Source organism: Danio rerio, chromosome 14, assembly GCF_049306965.1.
Source record: "Danio rerio strain Tuebingen ecotype United States chromosome 14, GRCz12tu, whole genome shotgun sequence".
In the NCBI taxonomy this organism is placed as follows: Eukaryota; Metazoa; Chordata; class Actinopteri; order Cypriniformes; family Danionidae; genus Danio; species Danio rerio.
The window spans coordinates 11,554,550-11,575,843 of record NC_133189.1 but is presented as its reverse complement, the minus strand read 5'-3'; the positions used below and the strand labels follow the sequence as shown (position 1 = coordinate 11,575,843).

Sequence of the window (21,294 nt, the reverse complement as noted above, 5' to 3'; positions counted from 1 at the left end):
TCCCCTACCGAGGAAAGAGCAGGTCCCCTCTTCTTCGAATGGCTCGTCCTGGGAACGCTTCGGGGTCCATTTACCAGACTTAACAGCGCCCTCGGGCGGTGGCGTCGCAGACCCGTGGGAGGCTCGGCGTTGCCGCTTGGCCGGTGGAGCAGGCAGCGGAAGCGGAGCAGATGTTGAAGCCGAGGGAGGACGCCTTCGGCGAGGAGCAGCGGAAGGAGCAGCGGAAGGGGCAGCAGGAGGAGCAGTTTTATGAGCCCGCTAATCGATGACTTCACTTATCGCCTTGGACTGCTCTTTCACCGCAGAGATTTCCTGGGTGAACTCCCCAACGGTGTCGCCGAACAGGCCAGCCTGGGACATGGGAGCGTTAAGAAAGCAAGCTTTGTCAACGTCACTCAGCCAAGCTCAGCCAATGTGGGCGTTTCTGGACCACTAATGTGGCCATCGTCTTCCCCAGGGCACGAGCAGCCGATTTGGTGGTCATGAGAGCATAATCGGTTGCCGTGCGGAGCTCATGCAGCAAGCCCGGCGGAGAAACTCCCTCCTGCATCTCGGCCAGCTTCTCGGCTTTGTAGCGTTGATAGGTTGCCATAGCGTGCAGAGCGTAGGCGTCCTGACCCGCAGCAGTGTAGGCTCTTGCCATAAGAGACTCAGATAACCTGCAAGCCTTGGAAGGGAGTTATGGCGAATCTCCACGAGTGGAACGGCTAGCACAGCCCCCCCGGGGAATCGCCTCATATCCCCTTGCCGCTCCATCATGGAGGGAGGTGAGAGCGGGAGCGCACGAGGGCCGGGCAGAAAAAGGTGCCCTCTATGCCTGCGTGAGCTCTCTGTGTACCTCCGGGAAGAAGGGGACAGGGGGGTCTAGAAGGCTTTGCCTTTACCCCCTTGTAGCAACCAACTGAGTGGTCCGGCCGCGGTTCTGGTGGACAAGCCATCTCTAGCCCCACGGCCGATGCAGCCCGGGATAACACAGCTAACATGTCCAATTCCAGATCCGTAACCATACTGACAACCCCGGAGGGTGGCAGGGGGTCCGGATATTCCTCGGAGCATGTCAACCCGCCCTCCGATGCAGCGATGGACGTCACGTCCCCGGTGTCATCTAATGCAAGTGCGGCCAGCTCGGAGGATGGACCAGCGCTCGCACTCAAAGCAGAAACAGAGCGCACTGGAGAGGAGCGAGGGATCCGTGGGCCCGAAAGCGACAAATTAGCCCCCACTGTAACCCTCAGGTCTGCCCGAGTGCTAACCGCTTGGCAGGGAGCAGCAGGGGTGACTTGCCCTAATAAAAGAGCTCGACCCCGGCCTCAGTTGCGCAACAGTCAAGCCATCGCAATGCGGGCAAGAACTGTCCACGAGCACCGCATCAACATGTTAGACGCCCAAGAATGTGACGCTATACTCGTGCCATCTTTTTGTATATGCGTCATCTTTGCACTTGCAATTTTGCGATACGTCGCCATGAACGGGAACTGGATAATTTTGAGCTTTTTTCAGCTAATTTCAGCTTCCGGGTTTAAAATGATTGTTGGGGCAGGATCAAAATCGGTGACGTATCGCAAAACTGCAAGTGCAAAGATGACGCGTCGGTTTCACATTATTATTCATAGCAGAGTTTTCTTATCCTCTGAGAAGAGCCTGCTTCTTAATTATTCATGAGAGCATGTGCTTTTTGAAGGCACGGCAGACCTGCAAGTGCCAAGTTGTGAGACACAGACCCACGGCACACAGTATTTAGCTGTTCATGAAGGGTCGTATGTGTTTGTTTCCATGATCCACGGGGTTTGTTGCAGGTTTTTCACAGCGATGCTGTCAGGGCCGATACAGCAAAGCTGTTTGTGTGCAGCAAGCATTTTTGTCGGGAGAGCAGTACGAGAATTGGAAAATGGTGGGTGTTGTCTTTTATCTGGAGTTTGTTCACATTACAACACATCGCCGTACTGCTGTGTTTACCTAAATCCTCTAGATTACCAACAGGGCTAATGGTTAAAATGGACGGGGTAAGAAACCTGCTGGACTGAGTCTTCATTCAGACTAGAGCTGCACAAATAATCGTAAAAAAATCACGATCTCGATTCGCGCCCCTAGACGATCTTATCCAGCATTTCTACGATTCTGTCAATCATATTTTCAAGTCCACGAGAGAAGCAATTGTGGCCGCACAAGTCTTCACATTGTTTTACATACGTTGTTCAGCAATGTGGACATCTCCAAATGGTGTTGAAAAAAATCACATGCTGTATTTATAAGATATAATTCACCCCAAAAATGCCATTTCTGTCTTCATGTAATGTATTTGCGACCACAAAATCACACATGAAGTGAGTTGACTGTCAGCTGTTACCACAGCGAGTGCGGGCGCACGCCTCTGAATGAAGTCTTCTTTGGCACAGAGCGATCATTTGGGAGCCACACGGGAAGTGAACCGCTCTTAGCAGTGAAAATGAAACCGAAAGCGCACACAGTGTTGCCAGATGTTGCTGACGGATTCCAGCCCAAAAAGTATCCAAAACCCACCGAAATGCAGAAATACCCACCCAGTCTTCAGTATTCACCAAAATCACATCAGTGACAGATTTTAAGCAGGACATTACAGATTTTAAGCATATGTCTCAAACACAATAAAACAACATCAGAATTATCATCAGCATTAATGACCAGGACAAATCTAAATTCTGTTCAAGTCCACCACTCTTTATTTCTTTGCATTTTAACTTTGTAAACTATAAAATCATTTGTCTCCTCACGGTTTGTGTCTTATTTTGTGAGCTAACTGACAACAGTTGTTCGCTCCCCTCCTTCTCCCGTGCTGGCCACGCCCACTCCTCCCCTTTGCTCACGGAGCTCCACGCCTATTATGATGCATCTTTTGAAAAAATTCTGATAGATTTGAACTGAAAGTGGGTCAGTGTCATGACCCTTTAAAGTAAGGCAGTGTGAGATCAGGGGGAAAAAAACCCCAGCAACAAGCACATAAACATGTAAACAAAGACATAACATTGAAAAAGGGGAGGGGGATGCAGGGGAAGGCAGTAATTGTCTATTTGTAGTTATGTATTTGTGTGTAGGCATGGGCCGGTTTAAGACTCTGACGGTATGATAACCTTGGATAAAAAAATGTCTGGGTAAAAAAACAAAAATGTTTCCCTTTTGAAGACAGTATTTTTTTTTTATTTTGAAAAACAAAAAATATTTTGGAAAAGTAAACATGTCAGGCTAAATGAATTATTGACTTCTGCTGTCTTCATTTGTTTTAAAAACACAGATATTTTCACAAATTCTTTCTGCTTGAGATACGGTTGTCCTAAAAGCTAAAAAAAAAAAAAAAACATAATTAAAAAAACCTTACACATACCTCAGGAACGGTATAGGAGAAAATTTTGACGGTTTTTTAAAACCTTGACTCTTCCAAACCGCGGTATACCTTGCAGGGCTCGACAATAAGAACTGCCCGATGGCCTGGGGCTGTGTCTGGACCAGTGTACAGAATGGTTACTGGCCCGATTAAGCCGCTTTGTTTACGTTTCGTGGAGGAGGGTAAAGTGTGTGTGTGTCAATGACTGTAAAAAATATGGACGACGCGACAGCCCCTTTTGCCATTGAACGCCTTGAGGGCAAAACGCCTGCTTGACGGGCACAAACTGTCGCAAAAGACTGCTGAAATTGGAGCCAGACATGCGCAGAAGGACTGTCTGATGGAGCCAGAGGAGGAGCCGCGATAATGAGCGGAGTCGAGCTTCCAACCAAACGCTTTATGTAAAATCAACCACGCCCCCCGAACTTCTCACTCGACTGCCGGTGTCTGCACTATAACAAACGCTCACTGATATGTAAATAGAAGCACTTACATTAAAAAACACAATAATATACGGTTTAAAAACGGTGTGATGTAAGCTGTTAAACTTTAATAAAAGCAATACATGGTGGACTGCAGAAATAAACGATCTTTTATACACTCTAGCCTGAATATGAGCACAAATAATATATTCTCTTATTGTTATATTTGTTGTTGGTATTTGTTATCTTCATAGAGGTAGAAATAACACTTGTAAAATATGAACAATAACATATAAACAACACATACATTTTTAGAAAGGTTTTTATTTTTAATTAGCCATCAACAGAACCCAAAATATAGCCTACACACCATAACGATTTACCATGCGGGAACAATCGTGCGTTTAGAAGATAAATACAGCAAGATTACTAAATATCAACAGGATATTTACACATCCCAACCCTGCAATTTGTCAATTTGTGCAAAAAAACTTTGCACTATTAATACAACGTCTATCTGCTGTAACATCACTAGTATATTGTTTATTCATTTTCGCTTGAATTGTTTATTTATTTAAATTTTTTTTGCCTCCGTTTTCATTTGGTTTATTCGATGCCTTCATTATATCTGGCAACGAGGAATTTACATTCTTTTTAATGTTAGCTGGAGTGTTCAAATAAAACGCCAACAGTAAATGATGTAAATAAATAATATCTAACATTTACAGCTCTATTAGGTTATATAAGATTCGATTTCAAGAACCTTATAATGATTTATAACAGCAAATTCAGTAGATCACTTAATAACATGCCAAAACTTAAAATGCAGAGACGTGCAAGTTCAAATAACCTTACAGGAGATCAACGTGGAGATTATTATTTAAACACAAAGAGAATTACTGCTAACGATCTCCTGTATACCCCGTACTTAAATGGGTTTATTTTATTGTGCAGTTTTATTGTCATTTTCGTATTTATTATTATTATTATTTAATACTTGTGCAATCGATACAGGTTTATTGTTATTTATTTTGTCCTTTATTTAAATAATTGCTATGCTGTTTGCATCTTTATTCAAAGGTTAAACTCAGTGATACACTTTGCGTTCAAATAGTAGCATGCGTTTGTTGTTATATCAACAAAAATGGGTGTAATAACGTTAACAAATGTGAGGGTTTTATATAATGAAGATTCAATCGCGCCAGCTCCGGGCATCAGCGCATAACCTAGTCGCGGCGTCGCGGGCTGATTCCGGCTCGCATGCGGCAGCGCCTGCTCGCTCGGCCGCCGCATCTGGCTCAATTGACTCAGGCTGGAATCGGGCAGTGAGTCCAGGCATCCGGAGTAGGTCCAGCAGAGGTAGTCAGTCTGAGGGGTAAGTCTCCGGCAGGCAAGAACTGGCCCCAGTGTATTTTGCTATCTGGGTGGCTAGGCGTGTATTAGCAAACTAATAAAGCCCGAAAAAAGCTCTGACCTTAGCGAATAAACAGTGTTCCACCAGATCATGTATGTCAGAAACTGTAGTTTACTGCTGAACTCATTTTGTCATAGTAAAATATCACAGAAATCGAGTAATAACACTTCAGTCTTCTGCCGAAGCTCAGACGCCGCGCTTTGAGAAACTGTCAATCACCGCTGTCAATGACGATGACACGCCCAGCATTAAATTACTGCTAAAAACAAACTGTTTACAAAAATGAGGATCTGCACCTATTTCAGCACAATAACCAGTGCCTTAATCGACCAGAACCATCTTTCGGGACATTTTATTGCAAGTGTAATTAATTTTTTTATTTGGGCTCAAGTCTCCTTCATTAACACGGAGGAGGCGGGCTTTATGACTTGTACTGCAGCCAGCCCCCAGGGGGCGATCTAACGGCCGAGACCTTCACTCAAACGCAGGCTTGCGGCACACTTGGTGTGTGTGTGTGTGTGTGTTGTCGTTCGGAGGAGGGTTGTATGTGTGCACGCGTTGTCGTCCGGAGGAGGGTTATGTGTGTGTGTGTGCACGCGAGAACGAGGGCAATATGTGTGTGTGTGTGTCTGTGAAAAGAGCAGAGTGTGACACTAAGAGATCTCCTCTCCAGTTCTTGGAGTTTTTGCTCAATAAAACAGTTAGCCGTCTGTATTGTCAAGTCCATCGTCTGTATTTACATTCATCCACTGGCAGCTAAAACCCACGCCTTACACTATCGAGCGTGTATGCACTGTGACTACTTTTATATTGTTGATTAGCTGCTGGGCATTTCACTCTGTCTCTCGCTGAAGGCAGTCAGTGTCAACCAATCGCAGCAGACTGTCATTGGTCCAATCAGGGCAGATTAGCTTCGCGCTAAGGAGGGGTTTGGGAACAAATGAATCACTAAACGATACATATGGGAGTTGCTGGGATAATTAGGTAAAAATAAATGCAGATTATAAGACCATGAAAGTGTTTTTGACCTTGCATGCATATTAGACTGTTGTTGGAGACCCTTACAACCAACATATGACCCTATTTCAATGTATAATATGGGCTCTTTAAAAAAAAATTTATGCTGAATAAAAAGGGTAGGTATTACAAATATGTTTGGCTTTTGACATAATTTAAAATACCGTATGTGGCTCAGAAATAGCAATTAACTTCTTTATTTTATTTTTTTGGTGGGGCCAGAGAAAATTTGGCAGGACAAGTAAAAATCTGAAGTACTGGCCAGTAGAAAAAATCCTTAGCGTTGAACCCTGCTTTAACAACGGTTATCATTCCATGCCTGTTTGTGAGTGTGTAAGCCTGTGGATCCATTTAATCCACTTCATTAAAAAATATCAAGCACACTGTCTTATGTTTTGGATTTAAATGCCACTTACTTTGACAGCTTCTAGAATCTGTTGGCTGTTCTGGCCTCTGTTGTTGGCCCATGTTGAGGACTCTCTGCTTGGGTCTGACAACTAAATGAAAGTGAAAAAACATGAGATGTGAGGTATAAGGTATACCTACTTTGTCATTTCTAAAACTACATACTACTGCACTTAAAAAGCTTTTTTGAAAGATGTCTTTGCTTAAATCCATCTCATTCACCCTGAGGTATAAATCTATTTGCTATCAGACCTTCACAGTCAATATAAAGCCTGTTAAATAGGAATCAATAAGATGCTTTTTACCTCTACTTCACCTTATTCACATTATAAGCACATTTAATATTTGTATTCACTGTTCATTCGCTTACAATGAAGGTCCTGAATGACCGCTACGTATCTGAAAGTATAAAATTTCATATAACATTTCATGTTATATTATATTTTTTTTTAAATATCGATTTCAATGATTCAAGAACTCACTCAAAGACTTCACTTTCATTACTGAATAAAGCAGCATTTTTGTAGAATCTCTTAGAAAAATTATTGTAGTGACAAACACATTTTTAATGGCTGCACATAGATATATAAATGACGATAGATAGAGGCCACCTATTTGCTCAACAATGTAATTGCTATAACTTTAATTTGGAGTATCAAGCTGCTTTCAAAAGGTGATTAATCCAGTCAGACATCAGTGCAACATTTACATGGACATCAGTAATCAAATGATTTGCCTTCTGAATGAGACAACAGTATGATTAAGTTGCTTTTTGAATGTTCCTTTCATTATGTCGTTTTACATGTTATAGCACATAATTCGATTAACACCATTGCATCACCACGCTATCTACATTTCCTTCGGACTTTCATGCAATTTCAAATGTATAATTTTTATTTTGTTGTTTCCACTGCAGTTTTCCACTTTCACTTTCATTCAGGAACATTTCATGCATGCCTCTGTTAGAGCAGCACGATTGATCGAAAAAAGATTGCGATCTCGATTCTTTTCCCTAGAGGATCTTAATCCAGCATTTCTACGATTCTGTCAATCATATTTTCAAGGAGAGAAGCAAAAGCAACCGCACAAGTCTTCTCATTGTTTTCAAATGATGTTAAAAGAGTCACATACTGTACTTATAAGGTATAATTCACTCAAAAATTTAATTTTGGTCTTGTAATGATGTATTCGCAGTCGCAAAATCCCACGTTACGTGAGCTGACCGTGAGCTGTTACCAGAGAGGGCAGGCACGCGCCCTACTTAATGACAGACATGCGCATGTTTACTTTAGTAGACTACCTGCATAGGCTGTGAATAACAGGTTGTAAATAACTTTCAGTTTGTGGCACAGAGTGATCGTTTGGGAGCCGTGCGGGAAGTATAAACAGCACTAACCAGAGAAAATGAAACCGAAAGCATGCATTTCATTTAATTAATTATATTGCATTTTAGAGTAATGATTATGACAAGCATTATGTTTTTCGTTCATAGTGAACACAGAGTGCTAAGCATGAAAATAACTGTTTAACAGTGTCAGTATACCTACTCTAGCCTATATAATGTAAGAGGGAATCTGATAATGACAAATGTCTGATTTTACCAGTGAATAAATGGTTGCCAGTGAATAAATAAAAGTGTTGTCAATGGCAGGTTGCAAGCATATGTCTTAAACATAATCAACATCAGAATTATGAGTAGATGTATTCTGATGGCATCACTTTACTGGGCATTAATGACCAGGACAAATTTAAAATCTGTTTAAGTCCACCATTCAAAGTCTATTCAAAATTTAGCATTTTAACCAGTAGATTTATACATAAAATTATAGTTGTGTGACCATATGTTTGAGAAATAACAATAATAATAGCCCACTCACTAACCTTTATTTTACATCTACAGAAACATGAGAAAATCGTGATCTTTATTTTAAAGGGTCACGAAACACCAAAACACATTTTTTGAGCTGTTGACAGTCGTATATGTGTCCCACACTGCTAAAAACACTATTAGGACACCTATATTTCACAAAAAAGTGTAAATTGGTTGTTTTTGCGTTATTTCAAGCAAATTCGTACTTCCTGTTTGAAACGAATTTTTGAAGCTGCATCACGGCCATGACATAATAGCGTTGTATTCCACCGTGCAGACTGGGCGTCTGTGCCAGAGTGAGTCTTATTACGTCTTACAGTGTGTTGCATTAATGCATGAGTAAGGCTTGGTTCAAACCAATCAGCGCGCTCTATTGTGCAACTTCATTAATATTCATTACTGTCACAGTGTAGACGGCAAAGACGCCACGTTGTGTTGGCAAAACAAGCGTGAAGTGTTGCTTTTATAGTTTGCTGCAGTTAAGTTTTGTTTTCATTTTCTCTCTGTGAGAGCTCAGACTCACGTGTGGATTACAGTGTACGCGACGCTCGACAACAATAACTTACGTGTCTAAGGAGGATTATTGTTTACCTGAGAGCTGTTCTCATCTGCAAACGCTGAGATCCAGATTGTAGTCTCCTCTAACGTTAAATAAAGACGCGGCTCTAGTTGCTGGTGATTGTCCTGTCTCTACAGATTTGGTAAGTGAGCGACCAGTGCTCTTTGTTTATTCAGTTCGTATTTTATTCGTATCAAACAAACTATTGCACTGAGTGCAATAGTTAGCACTAACAGTTACAACCAAACTATAACCTCGTGTTGGATTTTGTGACCGGAATAACACACGCGGCTTTCTGACGCTACCTGCCGTGTGTATCTAAGTTTCCGGGAAATGCTGAGTTTTTTTTTTCTCTCATTCGCCGTGCGGTATCAAACATTGCATGAAAAATACACGCTTAGAGCAGCGCCTCGAATCAAATATCACGTTTGTCGGGAGGGACATTAATGAATTCCCTGAATGAAAGAGCCAAACTGCAGTTAAAGTCCAACATTTAATAATTTGGCAAATAATTCGACTATAGATGTCCATGTAAACACAGTCACATTGTCCGCTGTGGTTGTGTGTTTTGACTCTGAAATTCAGCGCGCCCAAATAGACACTCCCATACCAAGCCGCTTTTCTTCCTCCGACACTCCCCCCTAAACGGAGCTGGACACGCCCACTTTTCTGACTTTTTCCAAAGTAGAGGTGTGAAAACACCATGCTGAAACGAGGGGGTTTCATGGCCCTTTAAGCAAAAATTTGCGATTCTCATATTAGCCAGAATCGTGCAGCTCTAGCCTCCATGACAAACGAGATATTGGATGCAACTATGATGTGCTGAGTGTTGTTTATTGGAATTAGATACCGCACGCTGAATGAGAGAAAAACACTGCATTTCACGATGCAGGTGTCTGTGGTTCTTCACTGACTCAGAAGGTGCAGAGAATAGTGTCAAACAGTGTGAAATAGTGTGTGTGGACTATCCAGTTGCAAAAAGTCCTACATGACAGTAATAGTTTGATGAAGGTGTTTACATGTCTGTACTGCACTTTAATGATACGACTAAAATCTGCATACTCCACATGTCTTGATCTGATTTGTCTTTAGTTTGTTTACATGGACATCAATAATTCGGTTTAAATACCATTAAGACAATACTCTGATTGAGGGTCTGCATTGTAAACAGTGATTTTTGATAACCTTGACCTGACTAAAGTCATAACCGAAATAAACAGAAATCAAATTAAGTGTGCTGTGTCAAATTTCATTAAACAACACTCTTCCAGCAGTTCATGCTCGCATCCAATTTTTAACGGGGTATGCATGACATGCAGATTGTTTCTATCCAAAGTTTTACCTGTTATCCCAGTATTTCTGTGATAAACAGTGTTGTTGTTGTTTAAAGACCTTATACACAAATAATAAGTACCTGAGTTGCTTTAGTCGTGGCTGACTGTTTACATGAATACACAGCAGTTTTAAATGACTAATGTGAAACGTTCTGCTCTTTCTTTGTGGTTATTTGTGTGTTTTTCTGCTCTAGTGTGTGAGCAATACTACACTGCACAGATATGTTTACAGATAAACCATCCATATACAGAAAAATCTCTGTCAACATCTAATATGAGTTAGCGTCTTCAAAAAACATTTGAACAGTTTTCTTGTAAACTACATACTGTCTATGTCTAGTCTAACTATACTCTAATGTGGTTCACCCTACAGAGATCGCTTGCAAACAAGAGTACAGTTTTGCTTGTACAGTATTAAAACAAGGCTTCTTTACATTTTCAAAATATTTTTATACTATTGTCTGAACCATTCTTTGGGCCTGATTAAATGCCTTTGTGTGCAGTATTCGGCCATTTTTGACAGTTTACAAGGATTGAGATGTAACAATAAAAATGTGTCAAAAGTCTTTTAAGTTCCACATATACAGTATTAATGATCTCATATGGGTTGGTATATACTTCTGACGGTATGATAAACTTGGACACGGTTTTACAGTATCTCTGTATTGTGGTTACTGCTCTAAAATAAGTTATTTTTAAATGTCTCAGGGTTCAAACACATTTTTACTACTAAAATTCCAAGACTTTTCCAAAACTTTCAAGTACATTTTTAATGTCTAGATTTTACATGGAAAATAAAAAAAAAACGATGTTCAAATTTATTACAGCGCATCATAGAGCAAGCAGCAATCTATTTTGTTTAAATTAGTTTTTATATTGATTACGATAATGCTTACACAGCACTAACAATGTGAGAGCAAGTTTTGGCCAAGGACAGAAAAGAAGTAAAGACAACTAACCTATATTTAAATGAGGGCTGCACAATATATCGTTTCAGCATTGATTTCGCAATGTGTGCATCAGCAATAGTCACATCGCAGGATATGCAATGTCAGGATTATAGTTTAATATAGAGTTTAATCATAATGGATCAAAAGTTTATCATCTGCATGCATTTTTAAAGAGATAGTTCACCCAAATATCACTTACCATTTTCATTACACCCTTCACTTGTTTTAAACATTCTTTTTTTTTAACAGAACACAAAAAGAAGACAGTTTAATAACTTCTATAATATTGAAACAAGTGAAGTGTGATTAAATAGTGACTACAATTTAATCTTTGAGTGAACTGTCCCTTTAAGGCCTGTGACTGAGTGAAAATTTCAATATTTTAGAGTTTAAAACATCCGGCCACAAGTAATTTTTTGTAACTTTAATAAAGATCAAATAATATACAATGAAGATTATGCAATGTTGATTATTCAATATCTGTACCTGAATAGGGAATACCTGAAAACTATAATTCACTTTTATCTTTGCTATGTTTTATCTATGCTTCTAATTTATTTGTTATATTATTCAAGATTCATTCCTCTACAAAATTCCCCCAATCAACCCAAACAAACCTGTTAAATCATCTGGTTAAATTGTATTCACATCGCATAACATATCACTGAAATACAAAATAATGGTAATGCCAGACTTTTCCAATATCGCGCAGCCCTAATTCAAGTATACGGAAATTTGTTAAACTAATTTCCATCACTTTTCCAAAGCTTTGTGGGTTTTTCCAAAACTTATTTAGGCCTGGAAAATGCCATGTCAAAATTCCATGACTGTTCCAGGTTTTTCATAACCATATGAACCCTGATGTCTGAGTAAAAAATAAATAAATAATTTAACACAGTCTTTTATTTTAGGAAACATTTAGAATATTTTGGAGCAGTAAACATGTCGGGCTAAATAATTAAAATAAATAATTCACTTCTGCTTGCTTCATTAATTTCAAAAACATTTCTTTACAAAACATAAAAAAAAATACACAAAAAAAAAACTTTGCATACAACTTGGGAACGATATAACAGAGAATTTAAGCAGTTTTAAAACCTTGATTTTTCAAACCACAGTAAACCTTAAAACCGGTTATCGTTCCATGCCTATGCAAAAGTTACTAAATCATAACAGTATGCGTAAACACACACAAACACACACACAATAAACTACAAACAGCTAACGAAGAGACTGCTCAAATTTACTGAAATAAAATTGAATTCAGTTCTAAAGGCTTTTTTTAACGGCAAAAATCCTACTCATGTTGTAAAGGCTACTGTATGATGTGGGAGAGATACATAGTGGTCTAAATGATCTGCAAGAACTGCAAATATATAGTTTTGTTTGTTTGTTGGAAGTTATTGTGATGCATCACACTCCTGTCACAATTTCTACCTTTGACAGAAGCATTGGTGAAATTGATTGAGGTAAAATTGGTTTTAAATTCGCACATTCAGACTTTCTCCTTAATAATATCATACTCAGAAAAGTATTATTTGCAAATTCTAAATAGTGAAATCATATCAGCAGCCAATGAATATCAAAATACAAGAGTGTTCACAGTCAATTAAATAGTGCTAATGTTGTTTTCAAGTCATATTTACAGCTGATTTCAGACCCTATCTTCAAATTAGCATGGTAAATAATATAAGGAACGTTAAATGAAGGAATGTGAATTGAATACAATTTTCTTATCACTGTTTTGAATCATTATTACTGTTTATTTATCACATGCATTCAGCAACATGTTGCCCATAACAAATTTCCTTTTGAGGACATTAAAGAAACTACTCATACTAGTAGTAGTATCAATCTTGTGGCCACTAATGGAAAGCTGAAGTGGGAAAACATGACACTAATGCCATAATAACAAGAAACTGTTTGTGGCACAGAAACTGGAGTAAATGGGGTCTTGTGACATGTTACACTGATATGAGCAGAAAAAAACAGGGCGGGATTAAGTCTTATCTAGGCACATATGCTGTAAGTTATGCCTGAGTGTTTATTTCATATGACCTAACGTTACTGATTAAAAAAAAGTTTACTCAATAGTAAAAAGTTGTATAATTTAAAAACCAACGCCAAGCAAAAGCGTTTACATAATCAAGAGGACGAGTTATAAAATGACCAACAGCCGTAGTATTACATTTACACAACAGAGCTTTGACAAATCCATTAGTCACGATGAACAATATCAACTTCCTATTTAAATAATTAAAAGCTAACGCTATAAAACAACAACTTGCGAACATCAAAGATGATGACACTACTTTACTGTCGGTGACACTACATAGTGCAAGACTGCATTAGTGTTTTTAAAGTTTCAGTGTGTATTTCGGTGTGCTGTCCTAGTGTCGTGTCCTAAAGTGTCTGACAGAGGTGAATGTACCAGATACGTGTTCCGCTCTTTCCGTTTATTAGCCGCTCTATGGTCGTGAAAGGTCCATGCTTGAACAGCGCTGCTCCGCTGAAGTAGCAGGGATAATTTGCGCCTTTGCATGTGAAATCCACATTTCAGCGGTACCAAGAGCGGCGCCATGCTGAACTGAAGGGTTGAGAGAACGTCACTTGTGGCGTAACTTCCGTACAAGGGCCTTTAGCCAATGAAAATACGACAAAGGCTTTCGTAGACATCAACATATGTCCATCAACCAGACCATCGATGATCAGCGGTCGTTGCCTAAATAATTCTTTATTACAAAAAAATTTAATTGGTCTCATTTAAAATTTTGCATAAATTTTACTCTGTCAAACCTTTTCTTTCCAAGTTTAGAGAGGATATAAATCAAAACTGTTCATTTGTTTATCACAGCCAGAAACTGTGCCGCATAATTTTTGGAATTGCCAGTTCTCGAAAAAAATATGGTACGAGATGAACAATTTCATAAATGACACATTATTGCTCAATTTCCGTTTAGAATACCAACATATTATTTTTGGGTGTTTGAACTACAACAAAAAATAGAGAAGAAAGCTTGTTATTAATTTTTTGATAATATTTACAACGTTCATTTTCACAGATGCCAATTTAATAACCAAAAACCATTTTATCCTGCTATACTAATTAAATTAAGACACTATACAAACAACATAAAGCAAAAGCACTTAAAAAAGCAATCAAACCCGCTTTTTTACTTGAAACATCTTGAAATCTCACAAGCCCCCGCCTTCTACACATTTTTACAGTTTTATGTTTTATATGTTGTTCTGTGCACCCGACATTTTTTTATTTTCTTTTCCATTTCTTTTTGTAATGTTCTAAATGTTGTTCTTTAAATATTATTAAAAATAAATAAATAAACATCCATGATCAACAACAACAACAACAAAAAAAAAAAATAGAACAAACCCCCTTTTTTTCAAAACGAGAAATGGGACTCAATTTAATTTCTTACAGTCAATAAAATTATTTTGGAATCTAAAAGATATTTAAGAAATCATATAACATATATTTATACACAATGTATCATTTACAATCAGCATTTCTTGCAAATTACACCAGTATGGGAGGTCTGTAGTACAAAAGTGTTTGTTTGTTTGTTTGTTTGTTTGTTTTTTGATGTTGCTAAATGATGTAGTGAAAATAACACCCCTTTACAACCAAAGGCAGAAATTACAGAGGGAAATTCCTGTATTTCTACTACACCATATCCACATAAATAATAATATAGTAATTTATGGTAAATTAACTTTGAACCATACTATAGTAAACTAATAATCATTGCATCCCAATAATCACAAATACTGCAGAAGACCTATTATAACCCGCATGGACCCAAGATTCTCACAGAAATCAGTCAAGTTTGATAAAGGAAAAATCATGATTTGTGGTTAAATTCAGTATGTGAGTGAGTGAGAGATCTGCAGAGTGAATGGCAACACCAACAGCCTGAGGTATCAAGACATTTGTGTTGCCCAATACATTACCAACTACAGGAGAGGGCAAATTCTTCAGCAGGATAGCGCTCCTTCTCATACTTCAGCCTCTTAATTAAAGTTCCTGAAAGCAAAGAAGGTCAAGGTGCTCCAGGATTGGCCAGCCCAGTCACAGGATTTGAACATTATTGAGCATGTCTGGGGTAAGATAAAGGAGGAGGCATTGAAGATGAATCCAAATAATCTTGATGAACTGGGAGTCCTGCAAGAACGCTTTCTTTGCCATTCCAGATGACTTTATTAATCAATTACGTTTTTTGAGTCATTACAGAGATGTATGAATGCAGTCCTCCAAGCTCATGGGAGTCATAGTCATACACAATACATACATACATACATATATATATATATATTCAGTTCAGCGCACTCACACTTCTCGAACGATCCGGGAAACGGGCCTAGGCACGATTCGGATAGCATAGTGTGAGCAGGCCCTAACACCCGCCAACCCGCCAAATGCGGGTAAATTTCAGAGGTGGCGGGTAAGGCAGACACTCCTACTAGACACTTTGGCTGGTTGAAAATAATTTTCCTGGATAATAATTCTTAAAAGCAGGGTTCGACAATAAGGATGGTCTAATATGCATGCAAGGGCGATCCTAGAATTGAGAAGCAACACGACTGACAATAATAATTGCATTTGCGCGAGCAATAAAAAGTAAGTGAGTACAGAATGAGAGGATGAACAGCTAATGTGATGCACGCTTCCGTTTCCTTGAGAGAATTGTGCATTTAAAAATTGTGGCTAAGAAATAATTAATTGTTTATGTTTGGTGTGGTCAGAGATAAATTTGGTAAATCCTTCATTTTGAGCTCTGAAAATTAATTAATCCATTAATTTTCTTGTTGGCTTAGTCCCTTTATTAATCCGGGGGTCGCCACAACGCAATGAACCGCCAACTTATCCAGCACGTTTTTACGCAACGGATGCCCTTCCAGCAGCTCTGAAAATGAAAGGAAATAAAAATGAAATAAAAAAAAACAAAATAAAAGCTAATTGTAATACTATGAAACCATGACCTATTTGCTCACGATTATTGAGCAAGGTCATACACCACACAAAAAGTGAAATGAATGAGGAGGCATGTGGAGATAACAGAAAATCTAAATCAAGTAACTTTAGCACGTCATAGTGATATTTATGTGTATAAAATGTATTTTCCCAGCTAAAAATTGTGGCTAGCGAAAATGGCGAGTGGCTAGTAATGTTGGCTGCCACAGTGGCTGATGATCAAAAAAGTTAATGTCAAGCCCTGAAACCCCTAATGCTGGGAAAGACCCACACACACTCTCTCTTTCACACACTCATGACCAATTTTTTTATTTATTTTTTTTTATCAAGTTCAACTATACATAAGTACAGTATTTGGACAGTGGAGGAAACTGGAGAAAACCCATGCGGACATGGGATAACATGCAAACTCGAGACTGCAAGACGACAGTGCTTACCACTGAGCAGATAAAAAAGTTACTTAGGATTAATGTTTAAACACTGTGTTTTTAATCATGAGTTATGATTGCACAAATGAATGCAATATTTGTACAATATGGAGGATCATTTCATGGTTTTCTACAAAAAGCGGTGCTAAGAAGATCAGGATTGTCTTATTTGTATATTCTATCCACTATAGCCTTCTGAGTATTAATGTAATTGTGTACTGATATATGAAATCAAAAAGCACCCGCCTCTCTGTTCTGTTCCAGCTGACCTTTGCATTCTGTTCAACATTTCCATCTTATTCAGCATCTAGCGTTCAATGATAATTGTAGATCTCCTAGGAAAATTACACAGTGCTTGGCAAATGGCCGAGTGCTGAATAGCACAAAGATGCTCTTCCAAAACAACGCAATAATAGACAGATAGAACCTGTTATTTTTATTATTAATAATGCTCAGAAGATTAATTTTTTTTTTAATCTCCTTTGAAATAATTTAAAAAGAAAAGAAACCTTTGTGTATTATATTTGTTCTTTGTTTATTCATTCATTCATTTTCCTTCCTCCCTTTAATAATCAGGGGTCACCGCAGCGAAATGAACTACCAACTTATCCAGCATCTTTTTTACACAGCGGATGCCCTTCCGGCAGCAACCCAGTACTGGGAAACACCCACACACTCAAACCCACACGAACACAAGGAGAACATACAAACTCCACAGAGAAATATTAACTGACCCAGCTGGGACTCGAACCAGCAACCGTCGTGCTGTGGCGAAAGTGCAGGCACACTCACGTCATTTTAGCAACCTGCGCTTGCGTAGACTCATCAGAAGAGGAGCCGAGGGAAAATGTGTTTTGATCCAGGAGTGCAATACGTGGTTCAACCACTAGGTGTCAAACTTATATACTGCACATTTAAGACCAGCACAATCCATTTCCCTTGCTTCTAAATAGCAACGCGAGTCTTTTTCAGACAGGGACGCCCATGGGTGCAAAAAATGAGTGCAACAATTGCTATTTAAACAAAGTGGCACAGACATGAAAATAGGAATGGGTTGCTGCGGACAAAAAGTTTTTACTTTTATTTTTTATTAACCAAAAGGTAAAGTACAAACCATTACGGCATATTTAACAATCCAATACATGTAGCGTTAGTGTTGATATGATAGCTGCATGATTTGTTTCCCCAGTAAATTTTTCAAGTAAAAAACTATTAGATGGGTAAATGTCATTTAAAATTTTGAATACTACTTCTTTAGCCTTAGGAAGAACTGGATATGTCAAGTATTGTAGCGAAATTAGCCCAGTTTATGAATATTCATGATCAAAAATAACGAGTTATTATTGATTATGAATATTCAGAATTAACTTATAGTTCATTTAACAAAATAAATACAACAATGACTTCGCCCGCTCGTCTGAGCGGACTCAGTAAATATTTATTAAATATTAATTTATTTAGAAAGGGAATTATAACTACTTCTTGTGAAGTAGATGAATAGTTTAGCCGTTTTAATAAACTTGTTTGTAGCAAGATCTATCGTTAAAGTGACCTTTTCTGTGAGGCATTTATTGACTAGTCTAACATATAACAAACAAACGTACAAAACATGACAACAAAAAACATAGAAACAAAAGAATGCGAGGAAGTAAAAGAATCTAGGTAAAAGAATGGCAAATCTAACTCAATTCCACACAAATATTAGGAAACCACCAAGACTATGAAAACACCTTTTTCATAAAGGGGCGCACAGCCTTAAACGCATGACTAAAACCTATTTGTCTCTCGTTGTGCAGGTTTCTCGGATACTTGGAAGATGAAGTCTTTTAAGAAGTCATTTGCTGGCGTGGAGTTTGCGAAGCAGATCGGAGGTGATGTGAGACGCAAACTTTAAACTGAGTTTAATTTGACGCAAAATAAGGAACGTGGACTCAGGCTAGTATGGGTATCCGTTAGAATGCTGATTTACCCATTACATTAATGAAACTTGTAATTACGTTTAATTCATTCTTTATTCTAAACACCAGTAGCATAAAGTAGAATAATCCTTTAAGCTAAACGGGCAGCTTATTTAATATGTTAATCTAATTGGCCAACGCATTTGACCGGAAATAAAACCTTTGACCAATGAATAACCTTTTGCCACGCCCCTACCAGAAAAAAACATTTGACCAATAAAAAACCTTTTACCCCGCCCCTACCTTTTGCCACGCCCATTGCTCCAGGCTGCAGTTACCCATACCTCGACTCAGGTGAGTCATGTGGGACAGAAACGCGGTCTGCCCCCTCAAGGGCACTTTCTGTGAAGACCTTTTTCCGGGACCTTTCTGCCCCGATTTTGGGGCATGGATGGGTTTTAACTATGGATCAAGTCACACCCCTTTTCTACTGACTGACCAATGCATTGATGGCAAAGTTTTGAGCGGAAGATTTTCCTTGTATCTGGACCGCTGATATGCATAATGAGGATCTTTAAATTAAAATTGCAGGAGAAACGTAACTGTACTAAACACGACGATTTTCAGAATACATCAATGTCTGTGCGTAGGCAGAAACTTAAGGCAAAGAGCTGGTTCATTCATTCATTTTCTTGTCGGCTTGGTCCCTTTATTAATCTGGGGTCGCCACAGCGGAATGAACCGCCAACTTATACAGCACGTTTTTACGCAGCGGATGCCCTTCCAGCTGCAACCCATCTCTCTCTCTCTCTCTCTCACACACACACACACACACACACACACACACACACACACACACACACACACACACACACACACACACACACACACACACACACAATTTATCCTACCCAATTGGATTAGACATGCACTGTATGTCTTTGAACTATTGGGGAAACCGGAGCATCCGGAGGAAAACCAGAAAACCACATGAGCACAGGGAGAACATGCAAACTCCACACAGAAACATCAACTGAGGCGAGGTTCGAACCAGCAACCTTCTTGCTGTGAGGCAACAGCACTACCTACTGCACCACTGCATTGCACAATAACGGGTTTCCCTCCTTTTGTTTTCTTATCTGCCGTGTTCCTTTGAAGCCCGAAAAGAGAGGGCTAAAGCAATCTGTCAAGTGTCCTGTTAGAATAAAGGTGTCACAGAGTAATAGACTTACTGGCACCAGGGGTTATAATTTCACATAGAAAGGAACCCAGACTCCTTTTTGGGGTCATGATGGAATTTTACCTCCGTACTGTGTGTTACAGTATCGTTTTCTAATTTTTCTTGCTTCTTCTTCATTTAAATCTTGTAGAACATATTTTCTCCTTATTCGACATGGAGAGTATTGTTTTGAACTTGTTTGTAAAACAAATTTATTTGTAAACTGTTTGCTATAGGGTATATGCAGAAGGACTTTTAATTTGTCAGTAACTTGGGTTAAGCACTGGTGAACTGTATGACATTACAAAATCGGCACGCTTAAGGTCAGCGATCTCCAATGGCTGAGTGATATCCGATATAAAGTGGGTCTCAGATTGTACAAGAAGCACTCCATTAAATTACATTTTTCCCCACCCTGTCTTTAAAATATGAACATTTATTTTACCCCAGTAAATTCAATGGAGCTTCTGCGCTAGCCTGCCAATTCTGACAGGCACGTGGAAGTTAACGGCTTTTCATCTCGTTTTACACTTGAACAACTAAATGAATGCCAAAGTCTATCTAACTGATTGCATTTTAGTTACCGTACAACATCAATGCTGTAAAAAGAACCGTATAAAATGGAAAAAAGTCACATTTACTGTTCACCGGATGTTTAGTATGGGGAGAAACACTAGCTCGGCATATACCCTATTAACTTGAATACCGAATAGTATAGTATTTGTGAGGGGGAGATATGAGATCCAAACATTTACATTCATAGAATTATTAATCACCTGTTTCTAAATGGTCTGTGTCTAAAAGTTAGGGGGAAGTATCCTCCCCGTCCCCCCTGATAGCTACGCTCTAGTGTTGAACCGTTGTTTGTAGGGATATAGGAATGACTTTGATTACTTTATTATATTCTCTAAACGAGCACAGAAGATTAAATTTAGCACATACAGTAAAGTCAAAATTATTAGCCCCCTGCCTGAGTTATTAGCCCCTTGTTTATTTTTTCCTCAATTTCTGTTTAACAGAGAGAACACATTTTCTAAACATAATAGTTTTAATAACTCATTTCTAATAACTGATTTATTTAATCTTTGTCATGATGACAGTAAATAACAGTAAATAAATAACAGTTTAGATGTTTTTTAAGACACTTCTATACAGCTTAAAGTGACATTTAAATGCTTAACTAGATTAATTAGGTTAACTAGGCAGGTTAGGGTAATTAGGCAAGTTATTGTATAATGATGGTTTGTTCTGTAGACTATCAAAAAAAAATATAGCTTAAACAGGCTAATAATATTGACCTCAAATAGCTCTTAAAATTTTTTAATTGCTTTTATTCCAAAATAAAACAAATGAGACTTTCTCCAGAAAAGACAAAATATTATCAGGCATACTGTAAAAATGTCCTTGCTCTGTAAAATATCATTTGAGAA

The 21,294-nt window shown here is 38.6% G+C and overlaps 1 protein-coding gene across 2 annotated transcripts in view; it reads right to left on the bottom strand.

Moving 5' to 3' along the window:
• abcb7 (ATP-binding cassette, sub-family B (MDR/TAP), member 7) overlaps positions 1 to 13,968 on the bottom strand; it is a 92,402-nt gene extending 78,434 nt beyond the window's left edge. The window contains 2 exon segments of one of the 2 annotated variants that reach the window (NM_001423974.1): positions 6,628 to 6,708; positions 13,761 to 13,968. In NM_001423974.1, the coding sequence (NP_001410903.1) occupies positions 6,628 to 6,708; positions 13,761 to 13,910 (231 nt within the window). In that variant the 5' untranslated portion in view covers positions 13,911 to 13,968. 2 annotated transcript variants of the gene reach the window in all.
• Positions 13,969 to 21,294: the final 7,326 nt, after the last annotated feature.